The 17,673-nt window shown below is 35.7% G+C and overlaps 1 protein-coding gene across 12 annotated transcripts in view; it reads right to left on the bottom strand.

Moving 5' to 3' along the window:
• Window positions 1-240: 240 nt before the first annotated feature.
• MAPK8 (mitogen-activated protein kinase 8) overlaps window positions 241-17,673 on the bottom strand; it is a 52,295-nt gene continuing 34,862 nt past the window's right edge. For 3 of the 12 annotated variants that reach the window (XM_074830837.1, XM_074830835.1, XM_074830836.1), the window contains exons 6-12: window positions 17,488-17,653; window positions 12,923-12,994; window positions 10,365-10,547; window positions 9,430-9,554; window positions 8,396-8,459; window positions 6,460-6,537; window positions 241-5,454 (exon numbers count right to left, since the gene is read on the bottom strand). In XM_074830837.1, the coding sequence (XP_074686938.1) occupies window positions 5,309-5,454; window positions 6,460-6,537; window positions 8,396-8,459; window positions 9,430-9,554; window positions 10,365-10,547; window positions 12,923-12,994; window positions 17,488-17,653 (834 nt within the window). In that variant the 3' untranslated portion in view covers window positions 241-5,308. Of the gene's footprint in view, window positions 5,460-6,459; window positions 6,538-8,395; window positions 8,473-9,429; window positions 9,555-10,364; window positions 11,066-12,501; window positions 12,574-12,922; window positions 12,995-16,399; window positions 16,674-17,487; window positions 17,654-17,673 lie in introns of those variants that run through there. The other 9 variants (XR_012623997.1, XM_074830838.1, XM_074830839.1 and 6 more) reach the window with 9 other exon arrangements.

The following is a 17,673-nucleotide window of genomic DNA, read 5'->3' as shown; positions in this document are numbered from 1 at the left end:
AAGCAGTCACAAACACACTTGGTATTAATAGTCTGTGGCACATCCAAAGCCCGTGGGAATGGAGTAATGGAAGAAACATGTCACTTTGCCCACGAGTGAGCTCACACACAAAACACGAGTTTAAATACCATTAAAAACGGATTAATTCTCAGGAAGGACTGATGCTAGTAAGACTTCAACTGCAGCCTCATTGTGAAGTCGATGAAATCCATTCCAGCCTAGCAATGAAGAAATGCTAAATGCATAATGGTCAAACTTTTTTTTTTTTCTTTTTTATTTAAAATATCATTATAACCAATTGACATACTAGATAACAATGTATACATTCCAGTGGTGCACATGTAATGACCTATGGCATGAATGAGTAAAAAAACCACAATGTTCTCAGTAATGCCCCACCAACAGCTTATTTGGAGGGAATAAAGGAAAAGCAGGAAAAGGTATCAAATGTGGGGAAGAAAAAGTAGTTACAGTTTTCCCCAGTATTTTTAATGGTGTATCTTCCCCTTCATATTTCTTGGGACAAAATAAAATTAAGAATATACTTCAAAAGGGGCAGAAGGAATGATCACAATAATTAGGGTTTTTTTCTCAACTTTAGTAATAAAAGTTAAAGAACTCTCAAAAATAGACTAGATATTGGGCCTACAAAAGTAATTCATCTGTATGCAAAGCTTACCAAGAATTATTCCTTTTGTAAAATGTAAAGGATGAGCTGACATTACTAGTAAGCTACAAAACCAGACTACAATAATAAAATCACCAATTTACAGCTAACACAATATTCTAGATGTACATTATTGTACACAAGCTATATATTACACATGAACATCTTACGTGAAATATTTAAGAAACATACTTAACTGATATTGTCTCAACATTGGCCAATAAGTTTATTTTTCTAAAGGAAGTGTATTTTTCTATTCACATTCAGTGTAGTTCCACTAGCAAGGGTTAGCTTTGCTTACTTAAGAAACGTAGAAAATTTGTGTGAGGTAGTTCAAGAAAACCTAGCTTAAATTTTTAACTGCAGAAGTAGAAACACAATGTGATCTGATTCATAACATGTTTCTGTAATGCAGAGATACCTAAAGAAGAAGAGAAGGGAGTGAAAGAGAGAACTTAAAATACCACTTTTATCCAGTGCCCTTAACTAACAATAAATTAAATTAATTGAAAATTTGGGTAGGCAGTAGAGTCTCATCACATTTCTTCATTAAAATCCTCTTTCTAATCTTACTGAAAAACGCAGACAGCTCTCCTTCAAGTCCCCTCAAACTAAATATGTAAGAACCAAAATATCGATAGGAAAATAAAATGTAACAGCATGGACAAGCTGCTGTCAACAGCATATAAAAACATATCTTGAAACCATAATTCACTTCCTTTAGCAACTTGAAACAGTAAGACCAAGCGTAAGCTGAACCATCTTCTCCACTTTCCCCCATAATCTTAATCAAGAAACATTTAGTGTCATAGGCTTCGTATTACTGGCTGGGTAGGAACTATCCTCCTGTACTAGCTTTTTGATCGTTTGTCTTTATGCAATGTTGTGATGAATGCCAAATACATTAATGCAGGGAATTATACTCAGGCAAATGCCCGTCAAGGTGCTTAACTTTTGCTCTCTAATGAAACAGCCTGTGTTCAGAGAAGTAGTTTTCCATAAAACAAACCCATGTCAGTAACACTCTACTTCCTTGAGCACTGGGGCAGTAGAGGGTGCTATTGCCACAACTACCTCAAATACAGTTCACCATATCCTCCCCTAAATTCACAACTGTGTGCTGGCACAGGGCAGGGGGGGCTTACCAAACTATTTATCCTGATATTATCTTTGTATCTAGCTGGAATTCCTATCCAGAAAGATACTACTGCATATAGCATGGTAAGGTTCTTCAAAACTAAAAACCCACCTACATAGGGAAAAGTGCCATGTCTGTTCAGCTTAGCAGAATAAATCCAACAGAGGTGGTCTAAGGTTGTTCAGCTGAATGGGTATTGTTCTGGCAGTCCAGCTTCTCACACACTGACACACAAAAACCTCAAATCCTGACCCATTGTCTTGCATCAACAAAAGACTTCACAGATCAGAGATGCAGCACAGAGCAACGGTATTCATTTCCCCCACACTTCTATTTCAAATTCTTGAAGAACCTACTTCTACAAAAGGAGAGGAGCTATTTTATCCTTGATGCCTGCCACAGCTCTGACCAGAGAAGGTGGAAATTAATCTCATTATTACTGCCAACTTTTAACCTCACCTGACATAAGAAATCAGCTCACTGCAATTCAATCCCTACCACTCTCCTAATGGATTGGAATGGCCCTAGAAGAGGAAAGTTGCATGCACTTTAGTGAAGCCTGTTGTCATGAGAAGATTTTGAAATCATAGACTAAAATAAAACTCAATACTTTAAGAATAAAATTGTACAGTGTATTAGTATATGATCCAACAATATCACAATAGACAAAGACAGATGAATGCTAGCTACCCATTTGTTTGCTATCTGTGGCAGTTTACAACTATTTCTGAAATAATTTTATATTTCAACAAATAAAAAGGGAACTTAAGACTAGTATGTTGTGGTGATAATTTAGTTACTGAATCTGATGTTCTCGTCTTTGAAATCTGCTATCACTTTAATTTGCCTAAAATGTCAGCAACTGAAAAAAAAAAAAAGAAAAAAGCAACACTGCTATGAAGATGGTGCCAAAAGTGAACTCTAGGTTCCCACAGGCAAAGCTCTAACCTTACTGAAATAATCCCTTTAAAACACAGCTCGCTCACACTGCAACGTGTTGCAGCAGACAGTCTCACCCATTCTTGAACCCTACCTTAAAAGAAGAAACGCTCAATTCTCCTTAGAGCTTATGAACTCAGTGAAGTTCTATCGTAGCACACTGTGGTAAAAGCCTAGTAACTATTCATTTTAAAAGCAATTTTTCTTTAGGACACTGGAAAGTGATAGCAAAAATTATTTCAAAGTTTCAGAATACTTCAATCATCACTGCAATGCAAAGGGGTCCAAAATAAATTTAAATAGTAATTATATTTACCAATTTCTGTTCTTAACAGCACTTACAGTCATCAGAAGCTGATTTTACTCAGTCTTAACTTCATTATACTGGGCTGACCAGAGTATCTTTTGACTATATAGCAATGGAGTACTGTTGTATGACCAAAAATTTTGGCTTAATTCACAGCTTAAACTTTGATAAAAAAATTACAAAATAGACTGTTCTGTTGGTCTCTGTTCAAGTTGAGCAGATTTTCTATGTTCCAGTGCTAGATGAATCCAAACATGTCCTGCCTATTCTGAGGTAATACACAATCTGGCAGGATTCTGTAAAAATAATTGCCTTAACAAATGTGGTTTAGAAAGGCAATATTGAAGTATTAGATACAAGTGAGGAAAGGAAAATTACACACACACAGCACTTACCAGCAGTCTAGCCAGGCCAGGAAAACAACTGTGCAGTTTATCAATTTAGTCATCTTTGAGACATTACCATTCTTTGTAACCCTGTATGTTTTTTAAAAAGACATGTTAGATATTGAAAGCATTACTATCACCTCTGTTTTTCTGAAACTTACTGCAAAGACAAATTTTCCTCTTTCAATTAGAACTTCAAAAAGATACCTATTTAACCCAACAAGCAGAAGGAACCACACTGAAGAGCATCAGTCATTCCTGGATAACCTCTGTAGCCAGTTATATTATTTGCTTATGCTCTGCGCCTGGCAAGACTTCTGTATTTTTTTTATGCTCATTTTTGTGAGCGTTACTAATTTAAATTCCTCTTCACATTCTAATTCACTACACAAAAAATGCATCAATACAAGGCAATCAATTATACAGCCTAGCTTCACTAAAAATCTGCATTTACCAAAGGAATAAATTCTGAATGATTAACTCATACATGAACTTAAGTCAGTTATACATAAATCATTCTGTAAATATAAAATGTAAACAGTTAAAATACTTCTGTGAGGAGCAGCACCATTTTACATGACTATTTAGTAACTGTTCTATGTATTTCAATATATCTTTTGTTTAAAAAGTGTATTGAAACCTGGAGCTTCAGTGCTGAAAACTACTGAATATTTATGACTTAAAATGAACCATTATTAAGATTTCTGCTACACTGGTCTCATGGTGAAATGAAAGAGATAGGTATTAATTTATACAGCACTACTCCCTCCTTTGGATGGCATATATTGCTCACTTAATGCATTAGCTACAGAAATCCTGAGGTTCTCCTACCACTTAATGGTTTTTAGCAATCAGTTACTTTTGGTGGAGAAAGAATAGGTGAAGTTTTGCCCCTATTGCATTCATGTCATTCCCTCTTCTACCCAAAAAGCACTCGCCTTAGTAGACAAAACTAGTAAGAAACAAAACTCCCAAGAATCACATATTACATTAAAGTATAGCTACAGCATATTCATTTTCCCTCTTGGCAGTCTAGACATCCTGGATACACTTTGTTTCGTGTGTACAAAAACAGGCTACAAGCTAGAAGTAAACAGTTTATTGGCATCGCAATGTATTATTCATGAAGTATCCTCGTGTTTTATGGTGATCACAAGATTTGGCATGCCACAATTCTGCAGAAAACATCACATTACTTTGTTAGGCTAGATATTTCTGCAGCTTTGAAGATATGCTTTGCTTTTTTAAGTTTATAAAACAATTCAGATGAGGTTACTTTGCAAAGGTTGTATACCGTTTCTCTAAAAAAGTTCACTAATTGTTGCTTTTGCTGGTAGGCATGTGGCCAAAATAAAGAGAGGATTTTGTTCACTGCCAGCACCATAGTAGTATGCCCAAAACTACAGCTGGCTGAACTGAATTCTCCCCCCCTTCACCTGGACATGGACAAATGACCAAGCATAAAACTTTGAAGGATATCATGAACAAAACATCTGGAATAAATTCTAATTAAAAAATTGAAAACCTATAAAATCTTAAATAATCATTATATGGTAATGACCACAACATTAATATGTGCTTTGATAAAACAAATCTTACAAATTCAGTAAAAAAAGATCAGCAGCATAATAGTAAAGCAAATATGCAGATTTTAAAACCACAATAAAAATTATCAGGTTTAATATTTTACAGTTAATTACAGCAAAAAAAGTGGCTGCTTTTAACACAACTTACAGTTTAAAATTACAGCACTTTATGATGAATTCTACAATTATTTTTGAAAAAACACTCAAAAATACCACCAAATTTTAAAGGTGCCCTATTAATGACTAAAAGGATCCCCCCCTCCCACCCCCCAAAAGACCAAGTAGTCATCTACAGCAACCCAGAGGTCCAGCTGAGGTTTCTAGACTGCTGTCTGTATCAGAAGCCAATGTTGGATCTGTTGACATTGAAGACACATCATTGACAGATGACGATGAAGATGGATGTTGAGAGCCATTGATCATTGCTGCACCTGTGCTATGAGAAACAAAACAGCAAATCAGTTGCAGATACAGTTGCACGGTTCAGTACTTGCATTAGTCTGTCTCTTCTAACAGTCATTACTTTCCCCTGTTTTAGCAAGTTTGAAGAAATGTGTCTCAATTCATTGTCAAAGCAAATAAAACCCACAAGTCTTTAATGTGGGGTTTAATGAATGGTATGTTAAGAACCACCGAACTCACACAGCACGACACCTGTCAAATTACAGTAAATGCTAATGGCTGAAGGGTAAAAATCACACACAGAGATAGTACTGCATAATGCCAGAGCTTAAATACCCTACAAAATGTTGAGATCCAAAGCTAAAATATATCTACATACTTTGATAAAGAAATAAGAGGCCTGTTTTTTCCCATCAGATCCTCCCCTTCAGGCTGGGCAATAGATGGTGTCCAGTGACATCCCATACATTCAATCTCAGATACACAACGATTTTTCAGAGTCTGGACTTCAGTGAACTCTGAGCAGAGTCAGCAACAGCTGTCCAACTTTTGCCATCATTTTTCAACAGTGAAAATGGAGTCCTATCAATGGTCAACTAATGGGCACATTTTGCAGCAACAGTTTCTGAAAGCGTTCTGTAAGTCTTCAACCTAGAAATCCTGTTTCAGTACTTAATAGATGTAAGTAGTGGTTATATTCTTATTTGAAACTATACCAGCTACACATTACACCTCTAGCCAGATTATGGCAATAAAATACCAGTAAATACCAAGATGTTTCTTGAGGACTGAAATGAATGAAGCATCAGTTACATGGGAACAATAATAGAAGAATTTACCACATTAGTAAAAAGAGATGTCAACACTATACATTCTATTCAAATAAGCAATATTGCAAAGAGAATTCAAGAGGCTATTGGTCATTTAAGAGCCGTATTTTTGAGATAGGTTACTACTGGATGTCTTGAACAGCTTTACTCCCTCCTGACCTACAACTCAATGTAGCTTTGTACTGTGCTTTTATTGTAACCAACCTAAAGGGGCTGGTTGTCCACGTATAACCCCATTCTTGGTTCTCTCCTCAAGGTCCATGACTTCCTTGTATATCAGCTCTGAAAATGCAGAGAAGGGAAGGCAAAAAATTAATTTTCAAACCCAAGACTAGATTAATAATATATCTCCCATTAAAATGTACATTTAAATTTCATAGGTTTCTTACTGTTCAGAATTAGTTTTGAACAACAGGCTGTAGGCTACAGAACAACTGGTAAGTGATATAAAAATGTACAATTCTTTCCTGTTGAAGCTACAATGGCTTGGCACTCTTGAGAACACACTGACATTGCTCTAAGACTCTTTTGTACATGCTGCTCGGGGACCTGAGGTTAAACTGAATCTTAATGACCACTCAGTTTTTATCAATGGCTTCTTTGGTACAGATAAACTTGATCAGCAGTCTTCAAAGGAACAGGTAGGAACAAACCCAAACAGCATTGCCATCCTCCTGACACATGCGTGCCGCTAAATTTCCTCAGCAACAACATCTAAAGGTCCAGATCACCATGAAATGGAATACAATACTAGCCACTCCAAATGAAAGCAGCAACTTTTATTTTCCAGTTACAGAAGTTCCTCATCCTTAAACAGGTTAGAAGTGCTTGTAACATGAATCAATCATATACCCTGTGTACTGGCCAGAAGGTTTCTAGGCTAATGGCAGCTTGTTAGCCAGAAGACTTCAGCTGTGAATCTATAGAAGCAACAATAGAAGAACAGGACTAAACATGTTAAATGCAACTCCTAAGAACTGACTGTCAGAATACTACTTCTTATCTGTCACTGGCAAACTAATGCAACATACAAACAGTTTGGAAGAAAAAGCTTTTAAGAATTATAATTTCAAGGGCTGTGGTAGTCTCAAAAAGTAAACTCATATTGCTTGAAATGCCCTCAGCACATCTGTTTCAAAAGGGAAATGACTTCGCTTGGAAGGAGGATGGTCAGAGAATTTCCACAATTCTCCACATCTCTGCCTTTACAATTAAAACTCAGTTTCTAATAGAAAGCAACTTAAATCTGTGGTAGTACTATATTTTACAGACTTGTGTCCATTGCCAGCCAACACAATGAAACTGTCAAAAACAATTCATGAAACCTTGTCCCTGTTTTTTTTAACTCTGGAGATAAAAAGGTTATACAGGTCTAATATCCCTTCCTAGACCTTTATAGTATGAAGTATTATATTGCTCAATGCACTAAATTCTTGCTTAAATACAACATTTATAGCCTACACAGCAATCTGGATCTGCATTTTTTCTTAGCATTAGAACTTCTGCAATAATAACACACCTTCTAGAAGCAATTTCGAAATGAAGCACAAGCTTTACAAATAACAAAGATGTTCCCCTTTATCATTTTACACCTCATACATGACCAGGAAATACAGATACTAAACCAGTACTGAACATTAAGGATGATGCTCTTGGAGGTATGAGTCCTTATGTCATACTATGATCTGTTCCACACCTCAACCCAAGCTACTTTCTCAGGATCCCACGGCTCATAACCATCATCATCTCCCACACCAGCTGTAACTTCACTATCTCACCCATTACTAACGCTCCTTACAGCTTCTACTGCTTCTACTTCAGACTTACATTGCTCAAATTCCTGCCTCTTTTTCAACTCTAGCAGTTTGACCAGAAGAGTCACCCTCTCTAAAAATGCTGCCTTATGGATTACAAAAGGTAACTGAAATGAGCAGGTCTTAAGCTCACTACAAAGGTTCAGCACCGTCACAGGAAAATTTTTAGTGTTCCAACAATCAAGAGGTTGTGAACCACTGATCTATTCCCTTGCCATTCCAAGCAGTTTAAGTAAATACTATGAGGTTGCTCAGAAACACCTTAATAACAGTAATCATTCTGGTCCAGCCTACTCCCAAAAGACTTACTAAAGTGCCCTTCTTACCTTTCCATTCTTCTATTGTGTGCTCCCTCTCATCTAACTGCTTATCTGGTATCTTTGGTGGAGGCTGAAAAACAAAACTAACTCATGATAAAGCAATCAAAAGGGATATAAAAATGGAATAAATGAAAAATGAATGTAAGCACTCAGAATATGAACCCGATTTAAAAATACTGTATTTACATGGTCATATATTCTCTCATACTTGGGCTTGGCCTATTTTCTAGATGCTGCTACATGTTTTAAAGTTCTTCTGATTAACAGATTTGCTTACATTACTGTAATAATTAAAATAGAAACTGAACAGTCTGGTAGAAGAGCTCCTAAGTGCAGCAGTCTCCAGCCCAAGCAGCCCTTTTTACCTACTTACTGTTAATTACTAAGTTTTCCCTCTAGCTATTATAGATCAGCAGAATTCTAATGGCACCATTTACATCAAGCATCTTTTTCTATTCTTAGTGGGCCATCACCAACCACCCTTCTTCTAAAAAACCTACACTTTTCTCATAAACTGAAATTGTCCCAAAATTAATTTTTCAAGAAAAAATTTCAATTAATCCCTTTGTTCATTAGTGTTAATTGAAAGCTTAAGATTTTGAACTCAGATTTTGCTGAAACACTTATTTCCTAGTTCAAGAGTACTATCAATTGCTACAAGTAATGAAAATATTTCTTTCGCCCAGGAGTGAATACCTCAGAATCCTATCAGGGGCAATCAAACCACACTGAAACAACTGAAATTCAATAAATTAGAACCCTATATAAAAGATTTCAGGTGCATTGCTACATGTCCAGGAGATTACACTGGATTATACACGAACACACACACAGATACAGGTACTTCAGTTTGTGCCAATTCATAATACTATTTCTAAAAAACATGTCTACTGATGTCAATAAAAATGATTATAGCTCAGTTAAGCTTCTAATGAAATATGCAGATCATGCAATAATCTTTCAAGCAGTTATATCAAGCATCACAACAAGTTTCTTTAGTACAGTACCTTCCTAATCAGAGACCTAAAACAAGAACTTACAGCTTCTGCTTCTGATGGATCATACCAAACATTGATGTATGGGTGCTGCAGGGCTTCATCCACAGAGATTCTTTTAGAAGCATCTATAACCAACATTTTTGATAACAAATCCCTTGCTTGACTTGCTGTAAAAGTGAATTTTTTTATTTAGACTAGTGTCATATATAGTGCATATAATACAGTATTTCAAAGCTCATAAGGAGAGGAGACCTGGAATACACAAATTCCAGTTTAATATCTGTGCAACCCTCACAGGATTTGGGGTTTAGGAAAATGGTCCATTTGATGGAAAAAAAAGAAAATTGAAGAGAACAACACAGGTGGAAAAGGGGTTGGACATGTTTCACCATACATTTTCAGCATACAGTACCCTTTTGGTGTGACATCCTTTGGCAGTACAGCCTTGTCTGGAATAGCAGTGGACAAGCACCTACTACCCGTCTCTTACAGTTTCATGGGAAAAAACTGTCATGTACTGTTAGTCACAGAAAATATGACTCCACTGAGTAGGTGACTTTTAGAATCAGTAAGTTATTTCAGTAACTACAGGGTATCTCTGTATTATGAATATAAAAACCTTTATTTTCATCCCTAGAGAAAGAAGATCTGCTCTGCCTACACAACTTCTATTCCACCCTCCCCCCACTCTTCTCTAAATCATGTTGGCATCTGTCATCTAGAGGAATATATATATATATATATATATATTTACTTTCCTTTATAAAGATATCTCCAGAATAGGAGCTGTTTCAGAGATGAGAAAGCAGAAGTAAGCATATGCCAGCATGTTCATCCATTCCCATGTTCTATATACTGTAATATTTAAATCCTTAGTGGGATGATTTTATAATGAACAAAACCAAGACAGAGTTCTGTTCAATAAATGATAGTTTTAAAATTTCTAAGATATACAACACACAGAAGATAGACCTTACCTTTAAGCTTATTGTGTTCAGAGTCAGCTGGAAAAAGGACATCTGGAAAGAGTTTTTCAAAACTATATCCAGCATATTTAGGTCTGTTCTCCACATAAGTTCGGACTGTAGGCTGTAATTTCTTCATAAATTCAGGGCATGGTGTTCCTAGCTGCTCTATAACTTTATTCCATTGATCAATATCTAAGGTTATGCAGCTAAGAAAAACACTGTGCTAATTTTCAGCTAAAAAGTTATGTTAAAACCACATGAAATAACCAACAGAGAGAAAACACAGAAAATTACAATAAAATATCAAGTTCATCATCGTTAATTAGGACTACCTTCTTAGAGAAAACTGAAACAAAGCAAGACTATGATAGCGTAGTCAAGGCAACATGTATTTTACTCAAAACTGTAATTAACTAGCAAAGGATATACTTCTCAGAAACAGAGAAAATTAAAAGACTCACAAAATGTATTAAACAAATTTAAATAAAGGTGTTTGGGTTCTGGAGAAGAACTCACTTCCTAATCTGAACATGTATTCACAGCAGTCAAGCTACTACACATTACCAAGGCATTCGTGAGAATTACCCCATGTGGGTGCTTTATCCTTCGTTCTCATCTTGATACCTCAGCTCAGTCCTGGACTCTCCCAAGTTTGTGATCTCTAATGACATGCAACACTGAGCACCAGTGGGCACACAAAAGGTTGAAATCTTGGCCCATACAGGTTAAAGACAATTTTATCACAGACTTGAATGCATAAGTTAAAGAGTTTCAAGGACACATAAGGAACATAATTGAAAATTTTACATAAGGTAAAGGGGGAGATCGACCAGTTCACAGCAGAAGAATTTAATATGTGTTACTGAATAGGAAAAACCCAAAACCATTTGGCTCATGAATTCCTAGTTGCATATGGTTAGATACTGGGACAGAGCTCAGGTAAAATTTTATGTATGCTTATCTCACTCATACATTCTCCCAACTTTCTCTTTTTGCCTACTGCCAAAGACTGGATACTGGGTTACCTAAACCTTCAGCCAGATGTAGCAGGCCCCCTCTTATGTTCTTAAAACTTAACAGCAGACCTTTACATAAGGATTATCAAGCTCTACAGTACTTTAGTACAGGCCTTGAAACAAAAGTATTTACACTGTATGGCACTGAGCCTAAACTGAAAACCCAGATGAACAAAGCTAAGTATGGTACAGCTCATGCAATGACAGAGCTGTCTGAAAGTAAGGATGCCCTGAACCTCTTCACTGTGCCTCAAAATCTTCACCCAATCTTCACCCCTAAACAGTACTATATCAATTATTAAAGAGTTAACCTGCAGCAAAAGCAGGAAAGATTTCTGTAATCTAAAAAACTGGAGCGTAACTACAAATAAACAAGTAAGATCCTCTAATTTTAGCAATGATCCAGAGGTTTCAGCTCTATTTGCTTAGAGCAGACCCTTTGTCTGAAGTACTGTTCACAGGACAACCCATACAGATGCCACCAAGTCATACATGGAATAGAAAGACACAAGTGCCAGATATTTCTGAAAGCTGTTTGCAGGATCATTTCTGCATACAAAAATATAAAACTCCAGAGTGTAACTAATGAACCTGGTTAGGAATTTTTTGTAAATGTTTCCTATAAAATGTAAAAGAATAATAACTGCTAACATGCTCAGGTACTAAACAATATTGTAAGTTATTACATAAAAATGATATCCAAAGCAAAAACCAATGCATGTGAAAAAGTAAAACACCACCTAAAGAAAAAAAAAATCTGTCTTAAATGTGACAACATCCAAAAGCAATGGATAGACACTCTATCAAATTGGAAAAAGAAAAGAGAGGGGGAAAAAAAAAAAGGAAAAATAAGCCTGTTTGCCCAAGTGGTATTTTGTTCATCTTGCTTAGTATTAATCTCTAAAGACAGTCATACACATTAATGCTGTGTTGTGGTTTTGCTTTAAATGGTATAACTGTAGACATTTTTGCAGCTTCCTGGAACCAAAATAATGAACTTGAAAATTGTATTTTGAAAAGGCAGTTTAAAACCAGTAATTTAAAAATTAGAACCACCTTAATCTGGAACTATATTGCTGCAGTATCTTTTGACCTTTTACAACTACATCCTAGGCCAAAGGTAAGGATACGATCTGTACCAGGAAATAAAACACCACCTTTGATCATTTCTCCCATGATGCACCCAACTGACCAAATGTCAACTGAAAACAAAATGCAATGACATTAACATAAAAGATAGTTATTAAAATAAAGTAAATAAAAATATCTAGACACACACACACACATGAAGTGACTATAAAAAGCGTGTGTAATGAAAATGAGTGAAGGTGAATGTATGCTAACTACAGGACCAGCAGAGACTATGTCCTACTGCTAGGTGCAGCCTGAATATAAATGAAGTTCTTATTTTTTTTTTAAGTGTATCACAAGAAAAATCCATGTTCATTTAATAAAAAAAAATTGTACAATATGCATTTTCATGACACAACATCAATAAAAAGGTTAATCACTTCCTAACTAATTCAACCTGCTGCAGCAGCACAAGGATACAGTCCCTTCCTGGAAAGAGGATTTTGTGGCAAACCATTTCGCCCATAATGCACCCCACAGACCATAAATCCACTATGTTTGTAGCACAAAAAGAAGGAAAAGCAAAGCAAACAGTCATTTAAAATTAAAAGAAGCATAACATGACTGCATCCTATAAACTGCAGAGACAGCACAGGAAGAATAGCAAGTCTTTGTATTAATCAATGAAAACACTTTAAAATACACCGTATATAAGGATTAGCTTTTAACTGTCTCAAATACAAGGCAGAAAAACATCCTTTTGTTTAACACAGTGCTAGAGCAAGAGCTACAGCAGAGAAAGAGAGAGAGAGATACACACGAATCAAATGGAGTAAAGTCCTCCAAGCTCTGAGGCTTGCAAAGCTACTTCTGCCAATAGACTAGATTAGAGCACCAAAGGTATCTTTATTTCTTAAAAGTAATTCCTCTGTAGTTATAGGAATAATTTTAAAAATAGCAAAGCAAACTGACTTTTAAAAATATTGCATATCTAAACAGTTTATACTTTTAGGAGAAGTAATTGGTTCTTATACAGGAATTACAATCTGCCATCAAGTATTTCCTAAAAGTCAGATTACCATGCATCTCTCCCTCCCTTTAAATAAAAGGCAAACACAATCAGTAAAAGATCACTTAGAATTTTAGAGGATCAGTTAATGACAATATTAGTATGCTCCTAGAAGATTTTCAGTTAAAATTATTTGTTTAAAAATATTTCTCCACTTATGCTGAAATAAAATCTTATACAAAAGAAAAACTCAAAAGCAAATTTTTCTGGTATGAAATACACATTTTCTACATTACCTTAAAATAAATCATTCAGAGGACATACTCAAAGATGCACAAGTTTACTTTTTACAGGTATGCCAATTGCTTTTCTGGTTGCTTTCAGAGATATTGTTAACTCTGTATGCAAAAATTTTCTTGAAGTCATAATAATGAAATTGTATTATTATTAATACTTTTATGTCAAACATGACACTGGAATTTCAATTAAGCAGATAAGAAGGGGATTTAAATGAGAACAATTGTATATTAAAAATCACATGTAAAAGTTCTGAAGGAGCTCACCAATGTCAAGCAAACAACGTTGCTTCTTATTGAAAATATTCCTTCCCCCTTATTTATAAGTTCCTCTAAAATAGTATCTAAATCATATGATAGGAGATCATAGTTGTACATATTAATAGGTCAAAATTAAGGGCCTGGTTCATTTAAAAAATGATTGTCAACATTTTATGATTAGTAGTGTTTTTTCTTTAAAAATTCTTTTCAAATATTTGAGAAAAGCACATATTCTTTGGCTTAGATACCCAAAGATTTGAAGCCAAGTTTTGCATTTGACTTTTAAAATAAAATTCTGAATGTTGACTTTTTCACCTGCAAAATAATCAGCTGCCATCACAAACCAAAATATACCCAAATCTGTTCTAATTAGTTTGTGTCCAACATGATAAAAATGACACCCATAATTACATGGAGAAGTCTGGGATGAGAAATAATGTGAGTCAATGACTTATCTTCATGCCTCAGATGACAAATTACTTCAGAGGTGAAGAAAAACACTCGAAAACATTCTTCTGATCACCCTACAAAACCAAACTTGTGATATTTGGGTGTGTTTTGGTTTGCTCCTTTCATTAATCACACAAAACCTGTCTATTTATAGGTCTCTAACTTCTTCATGAAGCTACACTAATTTGTACACTGAGGACTGCTCCTGTGAACACTTCTATAGAAGACTGAGTAAGATCTCATTACAGATTTGAAAAAATCTTTTTAAAAATCTACTGCTTGTCATACAGAGTGTATTTTATTCTTAAAAACCCTGTTTGGAGTGAACTTACTATTTTCTATAATTCTGAGAGAAAAAATACCAAGTGAAAATGAAGTTCCAACCCAGTGCACAAATTAGGAAACCTAAAAGTAGTTGTTTCAGGGGTTTTGGGGCTTTCCTTGCTTTTCAGTGCTTCCTTCCTGATAATCATGCACATAACTGCACATAAACCTAAATAACAGTTTTGGTGTCCTTCACTTCTGAATTTCTTGAGTTTGCAAGGCCTGGTTTCTTAATGTAATATACCCAAATGTGCTTTATCTCCTTCAGTATGAAAACCTACGTAGAAGTCTACTCTATAAACAGTTTGTCTGAGAACTTTGCTAGTTTTAAAACAATTAAAGATTTCATATGTGTAGTATAGTACCAAAAGAATACTACTCTGCAGTATGTATCTCAGTCATCAAAACATATATTGCAATCCTCCCACATAAGTTCACATAAGTTCAGCAGGGCACTGAAATGGCATAAAGCTTCCAGATGTCCCTGTTCAATTAACTAAATACTAATGTTAACCATTAGTTAGCTGACAATTTTCAATATTTAACACTAAAATAAGTTAACTTTTAATTTAACGATGGGTTTAAAGGGCTAAACTAGGCATCAATACTAACAGGTGAGGATCCTGGACAGCCCATGGTTCTTACTATAAGCACAACCTTGATACCTGCCTCCCCCACCTCTGCAGCCCTGCCTCCCTGTCAGGGGAGCTCCACAATGAGAAACTGATCAAGCAGCAATTGAGAAGAGTAACAGTTTATGTAAATAGTTTTTTAATGACAACAGTACATATGTCTTCTGACTCAGCTACCCCACAGGTTTACTTTTACATTCTTCAAAAGTGTGATTTTCAACACAACGACTGTGTATTTGGCTTTGGGAAGACATGATAGTTTTTCATATGAAAGTACATTTTTATTTAGGTTCTACTGCACAACACAATTTATGCTTGCTTAAGAAGCAGGGTTGTCACTAGCATGACAGGGTGCTCTAGAACACAACCTGTTTAACTACAATAATAACCTAAGCAACGTTTTAGTGGAAAGAATGTTTCACCCTTTTGCAACGCAAAATTACTTAAGAAAAAAATGTAATCTGGGAAACCTAAGTCAGAAAACTTGTGACTTGCATTGTATCAATTCCTTCTGTAATGCTGCTGAATGACTCAGACTACACTACAGCTTTAGGTTCTTTTATCTAGTGTCTCTAACTGATCAATGTAAAGTCGGGGGTGGGGGGGGGGTGGGGGAGGGAAGGAAGACAAACTTAAATATATGCTTTCTACAAAACTTTAGCAGTTAAAAAAATAACTTTAAGCTTGCTCCACTCAACCTCTGACTTCTAAATTATGGGAAAAATATCAAACCATGAAGGTCATTTGAAGGAATGTACATCCTCTCATTAATGATCCGGAAAGAGACATAAACCACAGCCTTGCAAAAAAGATCTATTCTCATTCCTTTGAGCTGGCTTCTTTCATTGTCAGCACCAATAAAAGTTACTCTTCTTGGCTTTCACAAATCACAACAAAAATCATCTCTCTATGCACATAGCAGCTATCGTTTACACACAACCTGAAGTCACTTGCTGTAATGGTATGCAGTTGCCAGGCAAGTTTGCAGACTATATTAAGAATTCTGAAAAGCAGAGCAAGCCCCAGTTGTGTCAGCAACCTGAGGAGCCATGCCTCATATCACCAGCAGACAGCTAACAAAGTCTCAAGCACCATGGCATCTCATGGGCCTTATTGGAGGACTAATCAATAGAGAGTTTAAAATACCTTCAGCAAACGGTGACCTCTGTGCACTGTGCCTGCCTGAAGTGGAAACACCAGGTGAGCTGAACTGACCACAGTGACAGCAGATCAATGAAATGACAGCAGAACTGGGGCCACTACAACAGATTTTCAGGAATGACATGTTACTTTGGTTTCCTGAAGGATACTGTTTCATTCAGAAAATGCAACGTACTTGATCATGTGTTTTCCTCAAATACTGTATCCTCTCCTTATTTTTTTGTAGAAGATATTGAGATAAGGGCCACAGAGCAAGTATAAAGAAGGAAATGTATGCAAGCAGAGGGAGAAAGTAAACAAATTTCCTTGGAATTTGTCATAGACCTCAAAGAATCTATGATCCTTCATGACAGTACTCTCTGCATTGTCTCAAGTGTATTATTGAATTTTTCTTCAGCAACATTAAGAACTTAGTGTGACAGGTTTAAAGTAGGCTGGTTTTAATAAAAAGTAATGCCACAGCAGGTAGTTTAGCTTATTTCTTCCTCAGCAGCCTTTAAGTTCCCTACATCCTGAAGTGCCACAGTGAATATAGCTTTTTAAACATTAAATTTAGGACACTGAATTTACTGATGAATTACAACTTACATCCTCATCAGGAATAAAGTTATATCAAAGTACATAACATGTATTAAGAAAATATATTTCTAGTTCTTCCTGCATGAAACTTAATCTACCAAGCAAGTTTTTTAAATTTTTAAACAAACAAGGCCCTCAATTTCTTCTCCTATTAAATGCAAACATTTCTAATGGGTTGACTTGAATAAACAAATTGGTGTATCTAGAATCTGCATTTTAGTCACAAGGGTAATTTATAAAATTTCTGCAGCTTGAAAAAAACATTAACATGTAAAATGTGGTGTGCCAAACAAAAAAATAAAGCTATGCCAAAGAAAGACTATATTTGCTGACCGTTTTCTTTGTATCCCATCCCTAGGATGACCTCTGGTGCTCTGTAGTAACGAGTCACTACATAAGGCGTCATCATAAAACTAGTTCCTGCAGTTCTGGCCAGTCCAAAGTCAAGAATCTTCAAAGTGCAGTCTGACTTTACTACTATATTACTGGGCTTTAAATCCTTTAAAAAGAAACATCATA

The sequence above is a fragment of the Strix aluco genome, chromosome 7 (genome assembly GCF_031877795.1).
Source record: "Strix aluco isolate bStrAlu1 chromosome 7, bStrAlu1.hap1, whole genome shotgun sequence".
NCBI classification, from domain to species: domain Eukaryota; kingdom Metazoa; phylum Chordata; class Aves; order Strigiformes; family Strigidae; genus Strix; species Strix aluco.
Note: the sequence above shows the minus strand (reverse complement) of the source record. Positions and strands in the feature narration are given on the sequence as shown.